The sequence below is a fragment of the Embiotoca jacksoni genome, unplaced genomic scaffold, assembly GCF_022577435.1.
Source record: "Embiotoca jacksoni isolate LCO1_2020_lvr unplaced genomic scaffold, fEmbJac1.0.p SCAF_5, whole genome shotgun sequence".
Classification (NCBI taxonomy): Eukaryota; Metazoa; Chordata; class Actinopteri; family Embiotocidae; genus Embiotoca; species Embiotoca jacksoni.
Genome location: NW_027185403.1, coordinates 4,632,634 through 4,648,920, shown reverse-complemented (window position 1 = coordinate 4,648,920; position 16,287 = coordinate 4,632,634). Strand labels below are relative to the sequence as shown.

The window sequence follows — 16,287 nt, the reverse complement described above, 5'->3', positions numbered from 1 at the left end:
CCTATATTATGCCTACTCCTGTGTAGAACACAGTCATTTATTTCAGTCTTAAAATATATGCAGAAATCAGACTCTGAAATGTCCAGTGACATATTTTGTAGCCCTTTGAGCTATTTTATATGGCCTGGCAACTTACTCTTACACGTTTTGACCAAAAAATTGCAGAATTTCTAAAATACTTAATCAAAATACAAAGACAAATCTTCACTTTTGTGCAAAGAAAAAGTATTACAAAGCTCTATTACAATATAAAAAAAAACACATTTCAAAAACCATAAAGACAGGTTTTTAAATCATTCCTGTTAAACGCAATTTCTCCTTAAACATAATAGTGAGTCTGGTATTTATTTTCTGGAATATTTACACAATTACACAAAATGTTATTCAACTAAATATAGGCCTACAGCAAAAGAAAATTCTTCATTGCACCGAATCCTTTACTCCTTGTTAGTATGTACACTAGTGCTGTGTGTGGAGGAGATACTGTATACACCAGAAAACTACATTAGTATTGGTGGTTAGGGAAATAGGAAGAAACACTATCAGGGTTTGAGTGCAACAGCAGTATTCCTCAGAGAGCACGACAGTGGCAGTGAAAAAGCTCCCAACTAACAGTAATTGGTTTTAAAATAATAGAATTCATTACAGTTATGGCACTTGTTCAGAAATGCAAACAGGGGGGGAAAAAAAAAACATTCACTAGAGACTTGGGCTGAACTGCTTCACTAAAAACCATGGGGAGATGAAAGGCATAATTCAAATGACAATTTTAGAACCTTTAGTTCATTTATATCAGAAGCTCAGAAGATAATAACATCAAGATTTTTTTTCTGTTCTTTTGTTCTAGTTGCAGGGCTTGGAAGGAACTTTTTTCCCCTCTCAATTTCATTCTTTTGTGGTGACAAATTTCTCCTCCTCACACGCAGACATGTGAGGTGACACACAAACAATCTAGCAAACAACACCCGTCGGCAGCAGAGACAGCCAACTGAAAGCTAACATGGGAAATCTTGACAGGAAGGAAGAAAATCACCTCACACATGACACTGAATTTGCTGCTACTCTTTATAAATGACTGTGTAATTATATACATCAGGGGTTTGCATTGTAAGGTCCTGTGTTGGTATTACATCCAGCTGCAGACTATGTTTGATTCAAGGCCAGCATCTCAGGTGTGAAAAAGACATCCACCCAATCAGCATTAGAAACGATCATCTCTCAAGACCACTCAGGACATAAAGAGACAGGTCAGCCATCTCAACATGATTGGATGTCACCTCACATGCTGCGTCGATAGCCAACATCAAGGACAGCACCATTTGGAACACTATACATCTGCCATCAAATCAGCCCCAGGCCAATATCTAGTAATTGGCCCCATTCTAAGGAAGCGCTTCATATGTTCTGACTACCAATTGATAGCGCCAAAAGCCTTTACAACATATGTGAAAATATCAGCAGGGATGAACATTTTTCTTGCTTTATTTTACTCATATTTATTTGGCACAGTACCTGAAGAAAAACAAGACCACCATATGGCTGCACATTAAAAATGTATGCGGTATGTTAGTGAGGGCACCTGAGATGAATGACAAGGTGGAAGAAGTCGAAATAGTGAGCACAGCATGTGTTGGGGAGCAAAGACATTTCTTCAGTCACTCTCGGTCACCAATGTCTGTGCTGGGAAACAACCCAGGCCATGACTGAGAGCCGCACCTGACCTAGACTGTGTTTCAGCAGACCATGAGTGGCCGAGAATCTGTAGATTGTCAAGAGCTCAGGGTGCCATTAAGCAAATATGACATGCACGGACTGGTGGGGTCAGAAGAGAGATGGGGTCTGATGCTCATATCTCTGAGGGAAAGCAACTGCGATGGAATACACAAAAAGAGCGAGACAGGGATGTGGCGTCAGCGTGCAGGGATATTGGATAAAGGGATATACAGAGACGGCCAGAAGGAAAGACGGTGATATCAGTGTTGTGGTCCTGGAAGCATAACTGATGTGTTGTTAGTTAGGGGACTGCATCTCTTCATCAGTGTGTGGCCAATCTGACAAATAATTCAGGTAAAATAGCATAATCAATACAACAGGTGTGGTTAACAGCAGGTAAGAGAACAGATGCTTTCTTACAGGTCCATATCATGCAAGTGATCGTTAAAATGGGAAGAAATGGATGGACTCGCTAGAGGTTGGCTCTCTTTGACAATGTAAGAGGCAGTCTCACTTTTGTATCTGTATAAAGGAAAGATAAGAATGACGAGTCTAGTCTTCTTCCCCCCTCTCTGTCTACTGTAAGAAGGTGAAAGTATTGATCAAGACAGACCCATCTGAATGCTGTGGAGCCATTTCACATGTATTCTTCCCTTTAAAAATCAGACATCTAACAAATGGCATTAGTGGGACACATAGCAGTGTGTTACATGGGCTAAGAAAAACCCATTAGGTCAATTCCATAGCAACAATGCGGCTTTTCAGTCACTATGTCGTGCACCAACGTAGCGGCCGATTCAATGGGCACCCACTGCCACCAAGTGCTGGCCTACAGTACTACAATTCTGGCTGGAAAACTGCAGCTGTTGCTGTCTGAGGAAAGGCAGACCATCATGCATGATCAGCTCGTGAATTTACCTAAATGTCCAATGCCATCAGCAGTGTTGTGAAACACACATAAAAACGATCTAAATAATATTATGTTAATTTAATACACAGCTACAAACTTTGGAGGGCAGACCAAGTATAGAGCATTTGCAACTTGCAAAAAGCTTTGGCTAATTTGGCAGTATAAGACATGCAAAGAGCAACCAGCATGCATGAAGAGGAGGTGGTGTCAACTCACTCAGAATACCGCCCTCATTCAGTGGTACACAGCTGAACTATACTTTACCAACCAAGGTTAAAGTAAGTCATACCAACCTGTGTCTTTTTATCCAGCGCTCGACTTGTGAATTTATATTCATTCATTCATTTATTCTTCTATTCATTTACTCACTGGGGAGGAAAGGCCAGCCAACAAGCCATATGCTGCTGGTAAACAGCTGAAAAGTGATACAGCTTGAAGGTTGCCATTCTAAAACTATGGCCCATCTCTCCTGAGAACCCTTAGAAAAGAAACTGCAAGCCAGACAATAACACAGCAAGTGATCTGGCCTTGATCATGTCACCAATCATTACAGCAGAGAGCTGTCTGGGGAATCAGGGGGAACCTGGCTGTTGATGAGACGATTATGTGGCTTTACTCTTGTGCGCCCAAGTATGACAGTGCCATGAAAGCTCCGTAGCTGATAGGAAGAGACTATACCTTGTTAGCACTCTGTTGTGCTGAGTGGACTTGTTGGCTGAGCAGTAAGGCGCTCCCACAGGGCCTGGTGGGCTTACTGAAAGAGTAGGGGGGATTATAAACAGGCCATCAATGTGAATCTGTCCAAACCCGGACATCAACAAAAACTTTGGTTTCAACTCAAGTTGACAGTGGGTCCCTGTCAACAGATGCCTCTTTGTCCTTTCTGTCCTGAAGTTCTGCAGTTGCGATACAGGAATATTACAGATCAGCAGGGTCTGTGCACTGTGAGCCAGAGTGAAGTCTGCACTTGGAATGACTAGAAATGCAGAGAGGGAGAGGGCTTGGTAAGGTTATGAACAGAAGCGCATCATCACATCACCCAATGCAAGCATTCTCCATGCAAATCTTGACATCCTCAGACGGAGCCCACATTTCACAGAGATCACAGCTAGAAAAAGAAGCCGACTCCATCAACCAAAGCAAATAACTTACTAAATATACACAGATGTAGAGGATATCGAAAAGCTTAAGAAGCAAATAAAGAAATCGGGAGTGACTGGAGGAGCAAGCAACCATAAAACATGGGGATATACAGAATTTCACAGCTGTGTGAACAGTTAAAGCAGATGCGACTGGATGTGATGGTGGATGCATACAGAGAGGCGGGTTGTAAAAATATGCTATAAAGTTTATGGAGCCTAATGCGGCCCTGCAGGAGCCTCCTGCAGAGCTGAGCATGCCGACAGTGCTGTTGAGTGTGTGACAGAACTGTGGGGGAGAGATGTACAACTGAGAGCATAGCCAGTATTCACAAGCTCCATCACTGGCGTGGGGATGTGCATACAGTACATAAAATTCACAGATATGCAATCAACAGAACTAAGAATCCTATTTTTTCCTCCCTGCTCCACTCTAAAATAGTCAGTGTCTATCTCTCCAGCACAATATCTGTAATATCCAAGTCTACTGGAAGTGGATGGAGAAACGAGTGCCGCTTAAAACACACACAGACACACGACCGCATGCACACACCAACACAACAAATACAGAGACTATAAAGCCCTACCATAGCCACTGTTCAATCCAATATCAGCATACTATGACCACTTCAGCCTTTCATGTTCCTTTCAAAATAACGAGATCCAGCTCTCCTCTTCTGATTGAAGAGCAATGATTGTTTCTGCCTTTGAAAGGACATATGTTGGGTAGGGAAGGGATGTGTGAGGGTAAAGAGAAGGAAAGATGGAAGCAGGCAAGGACAGAAAGAAAGAACAATCATATCAAAACTGAAACAAAAAAATGAAAAGAAGACAAATGCTGATGGAAAAGTAATGTCTTTTTCTCATCCCCCGTGGGAGCTATTGTTGACTTAATCCCGCCCACACAGCCCACCCTTTGTCACAGCTAAAACCTTGCTTCTTTCACAGTCCACGAAGGTCAATCCGACCATGACTGCCTGAAGACGAGCCATCCCGCCAAAAGAGCAACATTAACTGATAAGTCAGTGAGGACCGCAAAGTTCAAAATTACATGACAATTGTAAGATAATTAAGTAAGTGCACTACTATATCTATCCATCATCAAGGTGAACTTCGTTACACAGTAAAGTTAGAGTCCAGAATGCAAATATTTGGACAGTTACAGATTTTTGCAGGCTAGGCTCTGTGCTTTAACACATTTGAAATAAAATAATGGATTTTAAAGTATCAGATCTCAGCTTTAACTTGAGTAGGTTTATGTTGATGTTAAAAAAAACTGTGGTGGAGATATCATCCTTTTAAAACAGGCTGCCCAAACTGCAAGGGTGCAAAAGTAATTGGACATGTGCCAATTGAATATTTCTTTGGCATGTGTGTGTCCTTTCAACATTAAGTGGTGCACAAAATCATGCCCCAAAGTACCCCCCCCTCCCCCCTCTCTTCTGCCAGTCATCCGGTGTGTGTCTGTTACGACTTGGTTATGTTTGGCTGCTGGTGGAACTGGCCCATTGCTATTCATTGATCATTTCACTGCTCACTGCTGACAGAAGCAGAAGGATGAATGCAGAGGTGTACAGGAGAATAATGTGCTCTCGGATTCAGCCAAATGCATCCGAACTCACTGGACAGCATTTCATTATTCAGCTGGCCGACAATCCTAAACATTCAACTGAAGTCGCAAAAGAGCTTTTCGGGTGAAGAGGTGGAATACCCTCAGTGGATGGTTATCTCATCTCAATCCAGCTGAGCATGCGGTCCACCTGCTGAAGACCAGACTGAAGGCCGAGAGAACCCAGAACACACGGGAGCTGCAGTTAAGATGTGGGAGAGCGTCAGCAGGGAAGATACAAGTATGTGCTGTTACCTTTAAATCAAAGACTTCAGGCAGTAATTGACTGCAAAGAACTTTCAACAGAATATTAACTCTGATGATTTTGTTTGACTTTTTGTGAATTTGGCCCAAGTACTTTTAATCACACAAAAAGTAAACCGATTCGAATCAGAGCAGCGGGCAGGAACTTTAGTATCTATTGTATTTAAAATGGAGTGTGCTGAATCACACGTTTTGGGAATTGGGATAGTTACACCTATTCATTGGGTGAATGAGCACAAGCTTTACAAGAACTTTAATGTGACACACATCATCTCATAAACTTGTACATAAGCTTGAGCAAAGTCTTATTTCCAAAGTGTCTAAAACAAAGAATGTGAATAAAATCTTGTGTTTTGGACCACCATTGGCACTTCCATGTTTTTTTGCCCATAATTGTGGTATTAAATATTCTATCAGAAGGAGCATAGAAGTGCTGTCCTACATGCTCTCAACCCTTCCAGAGAAGGAAACTGAAAATAGAATTTACCTGTAATTGTTACAAATGAATTTGAGTCAGCGAACCAGCAAATATTGAATATCCATTAAAAATTACATCAGACTGCGGATCTACAGATACCCTATTCAACAGTAGTTTGTCAAATAAATCCTTCCAGACAACTTTTTTTATGTCAATCAGATGAACTCTAAAATATACTTTCAGCCAATCAAAGAAACATCTCATTCAAACAGTCCCCTCCTGAGCATGTTTCCTTGATCTTAAATTAAAATAGAATCTATGGTGAACACTGGCTCAGGGCATGGGAGGCACACGCCATTGATTAATTTTTCATTGCCGTTCTTTTAAAGCACCAAGGACATGTGCCACATCAAATCTGCTCAACCTTCGGCACCCAGTTTAATAGCTCACTTGAAACAAAAAATCTTTTGAGGCATGTGGTTTTAAAAGGTAAAGAGTTGAATGAAGGAGGGAGGGTGCCTTGATTTCCTTTCAGCCTCACCATATTCCTTTTACTTTTCTTTTTTTTTCTTTTTTTTTTAAAGGTCCTTCGCAAGCACTCCTGGCACACTGAACGAGCATTTGATTGGAGTTAAAGAGGAGCCAGATGTCTCCCTCATATCCTTGCAACTCTTTTTCTGTTCCGCTTGTTTCCCATCTGGATGCTCTGCAATTCTCTATTCTGGCAATAACTATTCGTTTACAGATTATCCTAAAAATCCTCAATACATAAAGAAGAGAACAGGAGTGAAGGTAATTTACCTAGGAAAAATACAAAATCAACAAATCAAACAAACAAAATGCATATCGAGGTCATTCACTTCATTGGAATTATGTATGAATATGTAGACTTACGATTCTCAAAGGTGAGGATTTTTATTGTTTCTGTGTTTGTAAACTGAGAAACTTTGGATTTGTAGCTGTTGGTAGGACAAAAGTTATGTGCAGAGATGGTATATTGAATGAATGCTTTGAATGTAAATTGGTTGTTCTTAGTTAAGGTATTGATTTAGTAATAACAATAATTAATGAAGATAAAATTGTAGCTACAGAATAATCATAATCATAACTAATATTTAAAAAAAACTCTAGTTCATTGCAGGTAAATTAAACTCTTCATCCCATTTCAGTAATGAAGAATAATATGAAGGCTCAAGGCTTATTCAATGTTATGCTTGTGAGATACACATAACGTATTTTTAATTTGAATTATCAAATATAAAGACACAGAGCACTTTTGCATGAAGTAGATTAATGAAATTGAATAACCTTGTCGTCAATCAAGTGCTGTATAATTTGTGAAATTTGTGTTATTTAAAAAAAATATAATTTTTGTCAAGATTAATGCCACATCTCATATCTGAGCTCATAAATGGTAAATGGTGACGTCATCCACACAACCCTATTCAGGAGAAGTGGTCAGTGTCAAACATGTCCTTAGCCAGGCTATATGAAAAAAATGAAAAAAAAAAACCACATCTGCACTTTATACTTGAGCAGAAAACTAAAACACTTTTGTGAACTATATCAGCCACAGCTCAGCCAATACAGCCTCACCTGACCTTTCCGCTCAGGTCTGAGGCATTTTAAAGCTCTTTGATCAAATCCACATACTGACAACAATACACTGAGATATACAGGGCATTTTTACACAAACACATTAACCATCACTACCTGACAGAGCTCTGGTCAAAGCTGACCAGCATGTTACCATGGAAATATGCAGTCTTCTGTCCAGTCATACAGATATTGATCACCTCCCTGGTCTGGAGATTGCAGGTTTTCGAGCAGCAGAGCCTGCCAATGGTAGGGCAAAGAGATGAGACGAAAGTCTACGGTACTTTGACAGTGACACTGCGGGAGTCTGTTACAAAGTGGCCAATATTTACAGAGACTGATGTTATAAAGCCATTATATTGGTCAACAGGAAGCTGCAGCACACCATATGAAGAGAAGTGTCTGGTCCATCTGGACTGTTTGCATCTACCTGCAGGCATGCTGTTATCTAGGTATGTGTGTTGCTCATATTTTCCTCAATCTTTTTTTTAAAAAGGTTGAGAGAGCATATGAGATATAGCAGTGCTGTACACTTACACAATGGTCAGAGTGGATTAGAGCCAATTCAGTCTTTTATTCCCACCTCATTCTGTACTGGAAGAGGCGAAAGTGCCAGAGAGATTTCATGCTTCAGACAGAGGAGTTGTAGTTGTGTTTTCCCTATAGACAATCCTAACCAACACTTTCCTTCCAGCGTATCTGAAAGCACTCCGTGCCACCGCCACATGCTGACAGCGTGAAAATGGGAATCTGCCAACAAAGCAGGGAGCTAACTGTAGTCCACGATCGGCTAACCAGGCTAAATGCTCATGTTTTGTTTTTTTTCTCTCTCTTTCAGTGGGGCTTTTAAGAATGACAGCTCATAGCTTTCAGTATGTTAGCAATATCTGTGGGCTTGTGCTGCAGGTTTGACGCTGAGGCTACAAATACCAGGTCAAATGCTTCAGCATGCTCTTGAGCTCATCACATTTCAGATGAGCAGCCAGGATATAGGCTGGGTTAATTTTTTTTATATTGTATTTAGTGAACACAATGATGCCATTGGTGCTGTTTGAGAGCTACTCCATCCACGTCTACACAGGCTAAGCTGAAAAACCCACTCTTCCCTCAGAAATAACCAAGCACAAAAGAATAGTTTGAGAAAAAGAAAACACAATCGATACAAAACGTCTCTGTAAAATGCCTCAAAGAGCAAGGTTTGTGTGAGAGCATGGGCAGAGCAGAGACCAGGTCACAGAGCACTACTTTTCCTCGTCTGTTTCTGTTAAGCTTTACAGTCCTTGTAATCTGTACAAAGCTCTCAAAAGGCAACAAAACACCATTTAAAAGCGACAATTCAATACTTGCCAAACCAAAAAACACAATCTGAAAATGTTCTTTAAAAAGTCAACAGGTTGCCACTTTATGACAGAAAAAAAGCAATTGGCATAGTATAGTGTGGAAAGATTTAAAAGGAATGCCAATACAATGACAACGTAAATTTACTTCATTAATATTATTTGGGCTTTTTGTAAACTAGTTAAAATAATATAACAGCAACAACAAAAATAAGAAGTAGCATTTGTAAGAAAACAGCCTTGTGCCTTAATTTTGTTCAAACTGAGTTGTAGACAGCGAATTTAAATATATGGCCATGAATACTTCCACTATATTAATATAGTCCAATATATCTGTGCAAGGCAGAAAAGCATAGCTGTTCACTATGGTTAAGTGTGTGTGTGTGTGTGTGTGTGTGTGTGTGTGTGTGTGTGTGTGTGTGTGTGTGTGTGCGTGTGTGTGCGTGTGCGTGTGTGTATGCTCAAACTCTTATTAAGTGATATATTTTCTCAGTATGTGCCGTGTCTCAGACAAAATGAACGCCATTAAAACTAGTTAGATGCACCATGTTCTGAGAAACAGATTAGATTAGAGTGAAGATTATGAGATTTTGTGTACAAGCTATCAGTCTTTGTTGATAATACAATATTCAAATGCTAATAGGTGTTACACTGCAATCTATTTCAAAAGAGAAACAGCACAAACCAACAAAAGGCTTCCAAAGTCATTTTCAAGCTGCATAAATTCAAAATCCTTCAATTGAAGGAGCCACAATTTACATGCAGGAGTAGTGTTGACAATTTATAGCCTTTTCAAATTAAAGTCCATTAGCAATATCAGAGCTGAAAATGAAAATCCAAGCCATTAAAATGACCTAACGTGTGTGTGTGTGTGTGTGTGTGTGTGTGTGTGTGTGTGTGTGTGTGTGTGTGTGTGTGTGTGTGTGTGTGCGTGTGCGTGTGTGTGTTTGTGTGTTTAGGGGCTGAATGAAGACAGATACATAGAGGTAACAAGATTCAGAAACCAAATAAATAATGGCCTACTTACCGTAACTTTGCTCCCAGTTATCTGCATGCAGCGATCAGCGGAGAAGGTTAATGTGCAAAAAGACACAAACAGCACAATCATTAGTAGGCCAGAGAATCCTCTCCATTACACGTTGAGGCATTAGCGTAACTTGTGTGACATCACAAAAATCATTCACACACTTTGCAACTAAAATATTTAAAAGCCAACAAGAGAACTTTTATAACTGTGGCCGCATGCTTAAGATAATGTCTGTTTGACTGCCTTGATTTTTCAATTTTCAAATTCTTACCAAGAGAGACACATAAACACACAAAAACATGGATAAATGTAAACATCAAGACAAAAGAATGCGCAAAACATGTACATAAAGGTGAAAACTGTGGCAGCAACAGCAGTGGAAATGATGACTCAACATGTTTAGACATGCCAATTTCCACACAAGGGATTTATTAAATGATTACCAGGGTAAATATGACTGTCCTTGTGACCGACTGACTGGCTGGTATTGATTCACAAATTCATCCCCCAAAAGGAACAGCGACTTGTGTGGGCAAAGAGGCTGCAGAGGGTCTCTCTGGACTGAAATCAATCTGCTGCCATTAACGTTGGGCTTCAGGTGTCAAATTTGTGTGGCAGAGCTACCTTGAAGCCATGCAGTCAGCACGATTCTTGGAATTTAACCTTGTTATCTGTCAATAGTGGCAGGTAGCAGAAGTGATTTTCATTACTGCAACTGTGGGGCTTGTTTCACAGTGGGAGGGTGTCTGTCAACACAGTAAATGTATTCTAATCTGTGGCTGAGCTCTTCTTTCCCTGCTACGTGTTTCTGAGGAAATTAATTTTGATCGTAGGAAGTTACACGACACACTGAGCTCCTTGTTTAGTCCTTTTTTTTTTTCTTTTTTTTTTACCTCCTTTCTCTCCAGTTTTCAGTGAAAGAATGCAAAAAAATCTCCCTTTCCGTTTCTTTAACTGTCACTCTCCAGGTCTGTGACCATTTGATGCTTGATTTCCCCTTCCCCTCCATCCTACCGAGCGTTTATGACAGCCATAAAGTCCGTTTTACACTTGCCACCACCTGATCACGTAAATACCACAATTTAATCGCACTGTGTATCCTCATTTTCATTGTTCTCCAGGGAATTCAGCATGTTGCTGTCTAGGACTGGGGAATGTGTTATGTGAATACTGCAGACTAGACACCTTGAGATGAGTCACACACACACACACAACTTTCCACAGATGTTGATGCCAACAATATTAAATAGATATTTTTGTGTCTTATTTTACAGCAGCCTGGCCAAAATAACAGACACTATCTTTAGTGTGCTCAGACAATAGTCAGGGAGGAGCTTGAAGGGGAACAGCACAGTTTCACTAACAAGTTTGTATTTTGAATGCAATGTAACACCTTATTCTCACTAAAACAAGGGCAAAAATTCAGGCACGACCTCATGAAATATGATACTGACCATGCTACACACTATTGTATAAATAAAAGGACGTCACTGGGTACAAGTACATGGACTATCTTCTCAGTACAATATAATCATTACCACCCTTTGTCATGATGGAAACATATTTACTAATTGCATAAACGCTCGTCAATATAATAATTAAGGGGTCTGGATGATCTGAGCAAATGCACGGCCCATTAAGAGAACAAGGTGGAACATTGATAGTCGCATCAAACAAATGGTGAATAAACCTGCAATAACAAGACTGAACAATCCCCCTCACAAGATCCTGCCATCACACCCTTCCTGCATGACACACAGCACGTTTGAAATGAAACAAGAAAATATTCACTGTTGGTAGTCAAAGTAAATCTCTGAGAAATGAGTAATTTCATTAGTGTGAGAGGGAAATTCGGCAGTATTAATTATGTTGGCACACATGTATAGTGAGAAGAAAGAACAGGAGATGAGGTGAGAAAGAAAGGCAACTGTCCATGCAAAGCTGATGGTCAAGGACGTCCGCAGACACACTCCTGCAGAAGCAAAGCTGGATTCCAATGAAACACAGCTCATATTCAAATGAACAAGGTCAATGTAGAATTCTCCTGTGAAAAGACACTCCACTTTGTGTTGGGGGTAATTTGCTAGACTCCTGCTGAGGCACCCTGGTAGAATATGGGAGTGTTCTCAATCTTGCCTGGCGACAGACTAGTAGGGAGGTGGCAATGCATGAGGGAGAGACGGAGGCAGAAACAAGCTTTGACTTTCTTCTGAAAGACATATTTTACAAGAGTAAACAAAGTAATAATCAGCCTTTGCTCATATTAGCTGTTATTTCAAGCCAAATAGCTGTTTAAAAATGTTGCAGCCTGTTGTTATGGTGTATGGCAATATTTATAAATGATGAATCTACACACAGGGAAGTTGTACCATGTGAGGGAAACCTAAAGTACCTCAAGCAATTGAATTCAAGGAATATTGCTTTTAGAGGAACACCAGAGTACATGTTGAACTGAGCAGGTCTGCACAGACAGGCAAGAAAAAGGCCACACAATATCAGGAGATATTTATCATTCCACCAATATTTACTGATTTAAGCCTTTGAGCCTGCATATTCTGCTATAGCTGTAGGTTAAAATAAGTTAAGTTTAAATACACAAATGTGAGTATTGATATGGTTTTGGGACCTGGAGACATGCCTGAAAGTCCCACTTAAATAAACGCGTAAAACAGGATACTTGTGTAAAAGTAATAAATCCTGTACTAGTGGACCCTGTTAAAAAAAAAAAAAGAAAAAAAAAAGAAACAACCAGGAAATTCAGTAAAACGTGTGCAGCCTTTCCAAATCTGCAATCTCAAAATGCAGCATACATCTTTGGTAGAAAAAGAGTGAGTCACATTTGCAGTGAAGGCACCACAGCAACATAGACAAAGCCCAACAAGTCCAAAATTCACCACTCCTGCTTTCAGGCACCATTTGCATTCCCAGAAGAGAATATCCACACTGCATGCTCATCAGCACCCACAAGCTACGTCAGCCCCAGATCATGTCTAACCCTTCATTTTTAACACAAATAGGCTCATACATGCAGACATAGTAAAACTCTGTGGAAAAACTGAAGAGATTTTCAAAAACAAAGCCGTTACTCAAAAAGACAAACAATGACATAAACCTGTCTTACAGAGTCTGAATTAGGCTTCTCTATTTTAAACACATCATACTTTTAAGGTATTTACTGGCAAACTAGGTTACTGAAACCCAAGTTATACTGTCCAAGATACCATAGAGCACATGAACACTATAAGACAATTTATATAACATTCAACTAAAGTTGCAGACTGCAGTCCTCGAGCTTCATTGTTACTCAGATTTTGATAAGTACAATTGATCTCTTTTCGGCTATTAGGACCTAAACGAAGACAGGGTATTTAATTTGGTTAAAGACAGTAGTCAATTTCCAAAGTAGATTTTATTTAGTTAAAAACAGGTAAAGTGAACATGGTTCGTCAAGGCTCTAGGATTAGCGCATACAATTTAGGTTGTTTCTGATTTCTTTTTACTAATTTTTAGACTTGCAAAACAATTTTTGTAAGTTGTTTCAGTCGCAGTACCAGATATACTCTTACACCATGAAATAAATGGCCTGCACTTTTCTCTCTCGTTGTTACGGGAATAGTTGTGTGGATAGTGCTACTCACAGCGAAGGAGACTGTGTAGCCGTGTCACTTACACATGTGTCCCCTAAACTTTTACGCCGAAGTAAGTTGTCTTTATATATCATTATTATGTGATACAGTGACTGGATGTACAGCTATTCCCTTGTGTAACTATATGAACACTTGCAGGAATCTGTATGCACAGATACATCATCACTGACATTCAACTATCCCCCTCCCTCAGCCCTATTAAATGTGATAGCAGGGTGCTGACAGAAATCACATTTTGTCCTCTGTCCTTTGACTACACGGATTACGTTATTCATTTGAATAAAATATCAGTCCTCACGAAGGATAATGGGCCCTGTGAGGAATTCAATCATCTCGGATAATCATCATTATCAATAATGCCAGTTAATTACCATAACAATGAAGGAGGTAATAAATGATGATGTCAAGGGGGAGCCACTAGGTTCGAGAAACAGGGGGGCCGAATTCACCATTTTATTTTACGCGAATTTCTTCTCACGAAGTTGGCAGTGACTTCAAAAGGGTAATGATAAAAGAATCTATCATGGGTTACTGCCAAAACTGTGTTTATTGCTTAGAGATATTAAGTATCAACTCTCTACCAATTTACTAGATTGTAGAATCACCAAAATGAAGATAATCCTAATTTAAATTAATACTAATCTCAGTATAAAGCTACTGATAGTAAACAGTCCAACAAAATTGTTCTGCTAAGAATTCAGAGTGAACATAACTGTGCAATGAATGTTTAACACAAAAGTGTTCATGTTCACCTCTGTGTTTGGTGGTTGTGCTTTGTACTGTCATACTGCAGCTGAAACAACAGGTTAAACTTGGTCTACTCTTGGTAACCAAATATGAGGCAAGACACCGCCACCGCTGGCAAAATTCACATGCAAGTACACAACTGGACAACCGACAATTTTCATGCAAGCATACGATTGGACAAGCACCGACCATCCACCTAGCATTGAGTGAGTGGGTGAGTGACTACAATTTACATTGTGAATTGTGGCACGATGGGAGGAAACGATGAGGTAAATAAATCAAAATTGCAATCAAAGAAGTGGGTCTCAAGCATGAAGAGTGGAGAAAGGCAGTAGAAGTGTGCAAGAACGAATGCAAAAAGCAAACCATAAGGTAGAGGTTACACTCATTCTGGAGAGTCGAGTGGAGTGCCGTCATATTCCAACCCACCCACAAAGATTATACAGTACAATTCAGTTTAGAAAGATAAAACACTTATTCTCTCACTTACAGATTTGGCAGTGGCTGAGATGTACTGGACCACCATCTCGCGTTTGGTGCTTAAGTCCTTTCCACGCAGAGGGGTTTTGCGGTCCTCGTTCAGGTTCATGTCCTCCTAGATATACAGAGACAGTAAGGAGAAATTATGTAATGCTAGAGACTGGGTATTACTTTAAAAAAAAAAAAAAAAAAAAAAAAAAAAAAAAAAAAAATTAAGTAAATTGTTGATTAATTGATTTTTTTATACACTTTATTATACACTTTATTAATCCCCGAGGGGAAATTTCTTCAATTGGTCAAAAATACGTGAAAAAAAAAAAGTTAAATTATTTTCTCTTCACAGCATACACTGAGCTGCATCAAAGGCAATAAGAGAGACTACATGTTGCATACACCGACTTCTGGTAACAAACCAGTTGTACACTTACACCTAATAAAACACTTCAAAATAAAATTTCAAAACCAGGTTTATAAATTACAAGCAGGAAGACACAATTTAGACCAAACAATTATCCTTCCTTTTATATCACATCCTGTTATGGTTGAATAAAATTCTTCTTTGTATCTATGTGTCTTTGTTAAACCCACAAGGTACAGAAGCAAAAATAATGGCAGTATTAGTCCTTGAAACCAAAGTAGCAAGGCTGCAGCAATAAAAATCAAAACCCAAACTCTGAACAGGAGAACAAAATCAAACAACACTACCTCAATTGAGGCCATGCAATCACATCAGATAGGCTGGATAGGCAGTATCTGCGCGTTATTGGGAGTATTATCTTCATGCTACTTTAATTCTGCATCACAAAAGAGGTCTTTCATGTGAGTGACATCGGGGGATAGAGCGAAGGCCGGACAGAGCACTAAAAGCTACGTAACAACATGATGATTAGAATGGAGGGGGATGTTTATCAGAAGCCCTCTCTCCCTCGGAGAATGGCTAGAATGAACCGAGTGAAAAAAAAACAAAAAAAACACCCCCCTCGGTTTTAGGATGGTGAGCAGAAAGTTGTGGAGGCATGCTGCCCTCTGCTGGGAAGCGAAGAAGATCATGTGTCTTTCAGTAGGGTTTATCTGATTTGGCAGCGATTCTCCTCCATCCGATTTAGTGTCAAATTCACCGAATAAATGAAGTATGCCACTTGTAAATAATAACAGTGTATTATACAGAGGTTTGAATATCTTACCACAAGTAATCTGATTCAAGCTGTCAGTGAAGCATGGGGAGGAATCCTATCCAGGGGTACTGTGACCTAAATTCCTCCAACTACATTTCCTCTAGTAAATACCCTCAGAGAAAAAAGAAAACCATTAACATCTTTTGTCGTACAGGGAAGGAAAAAATTCAGCTGAAACTTTTACAATTGGCATGTTTTTTTCACCCAAAGAAACCAGCAGGTTTT

At 39.7% G+C, this 16,287-nt stretch overlaps 1 protein-coding gene across 6 annotated transcripts in view; it reads right to left on the bottom strand.

Annotated features, from left to right (window-relative positions):
* Positions 1-16,287, bottom strand: part of diaph2 (diaphanous-related formin 2) — a 370,474-nt gene that overhangs the window by 331,769 nt on the left and 22,418 nt on the right. For 5 of the 6 annotated variants that reach the window (XM_069170528.1, XM_069170529.1, XM_069170533.1 and 2 more), the window contains 2 exons: positions 14,898-15,002; positions 10,014-10,034 (listed from right to left, as the gene is read on the bottom strand). In XM_069170528.1, the coding sequence (XP_069026629.1) occupies positions 10,014-10,034; positions 14,898-15,002 (126 nt within the window). The remainder of the gene's footprint in view (positions 1-10,013; positions 10,035-14,897; positions 15,003-16,287) is intronic. The other variant, XM_069170530.1, reaches the window with a different exon arrangement.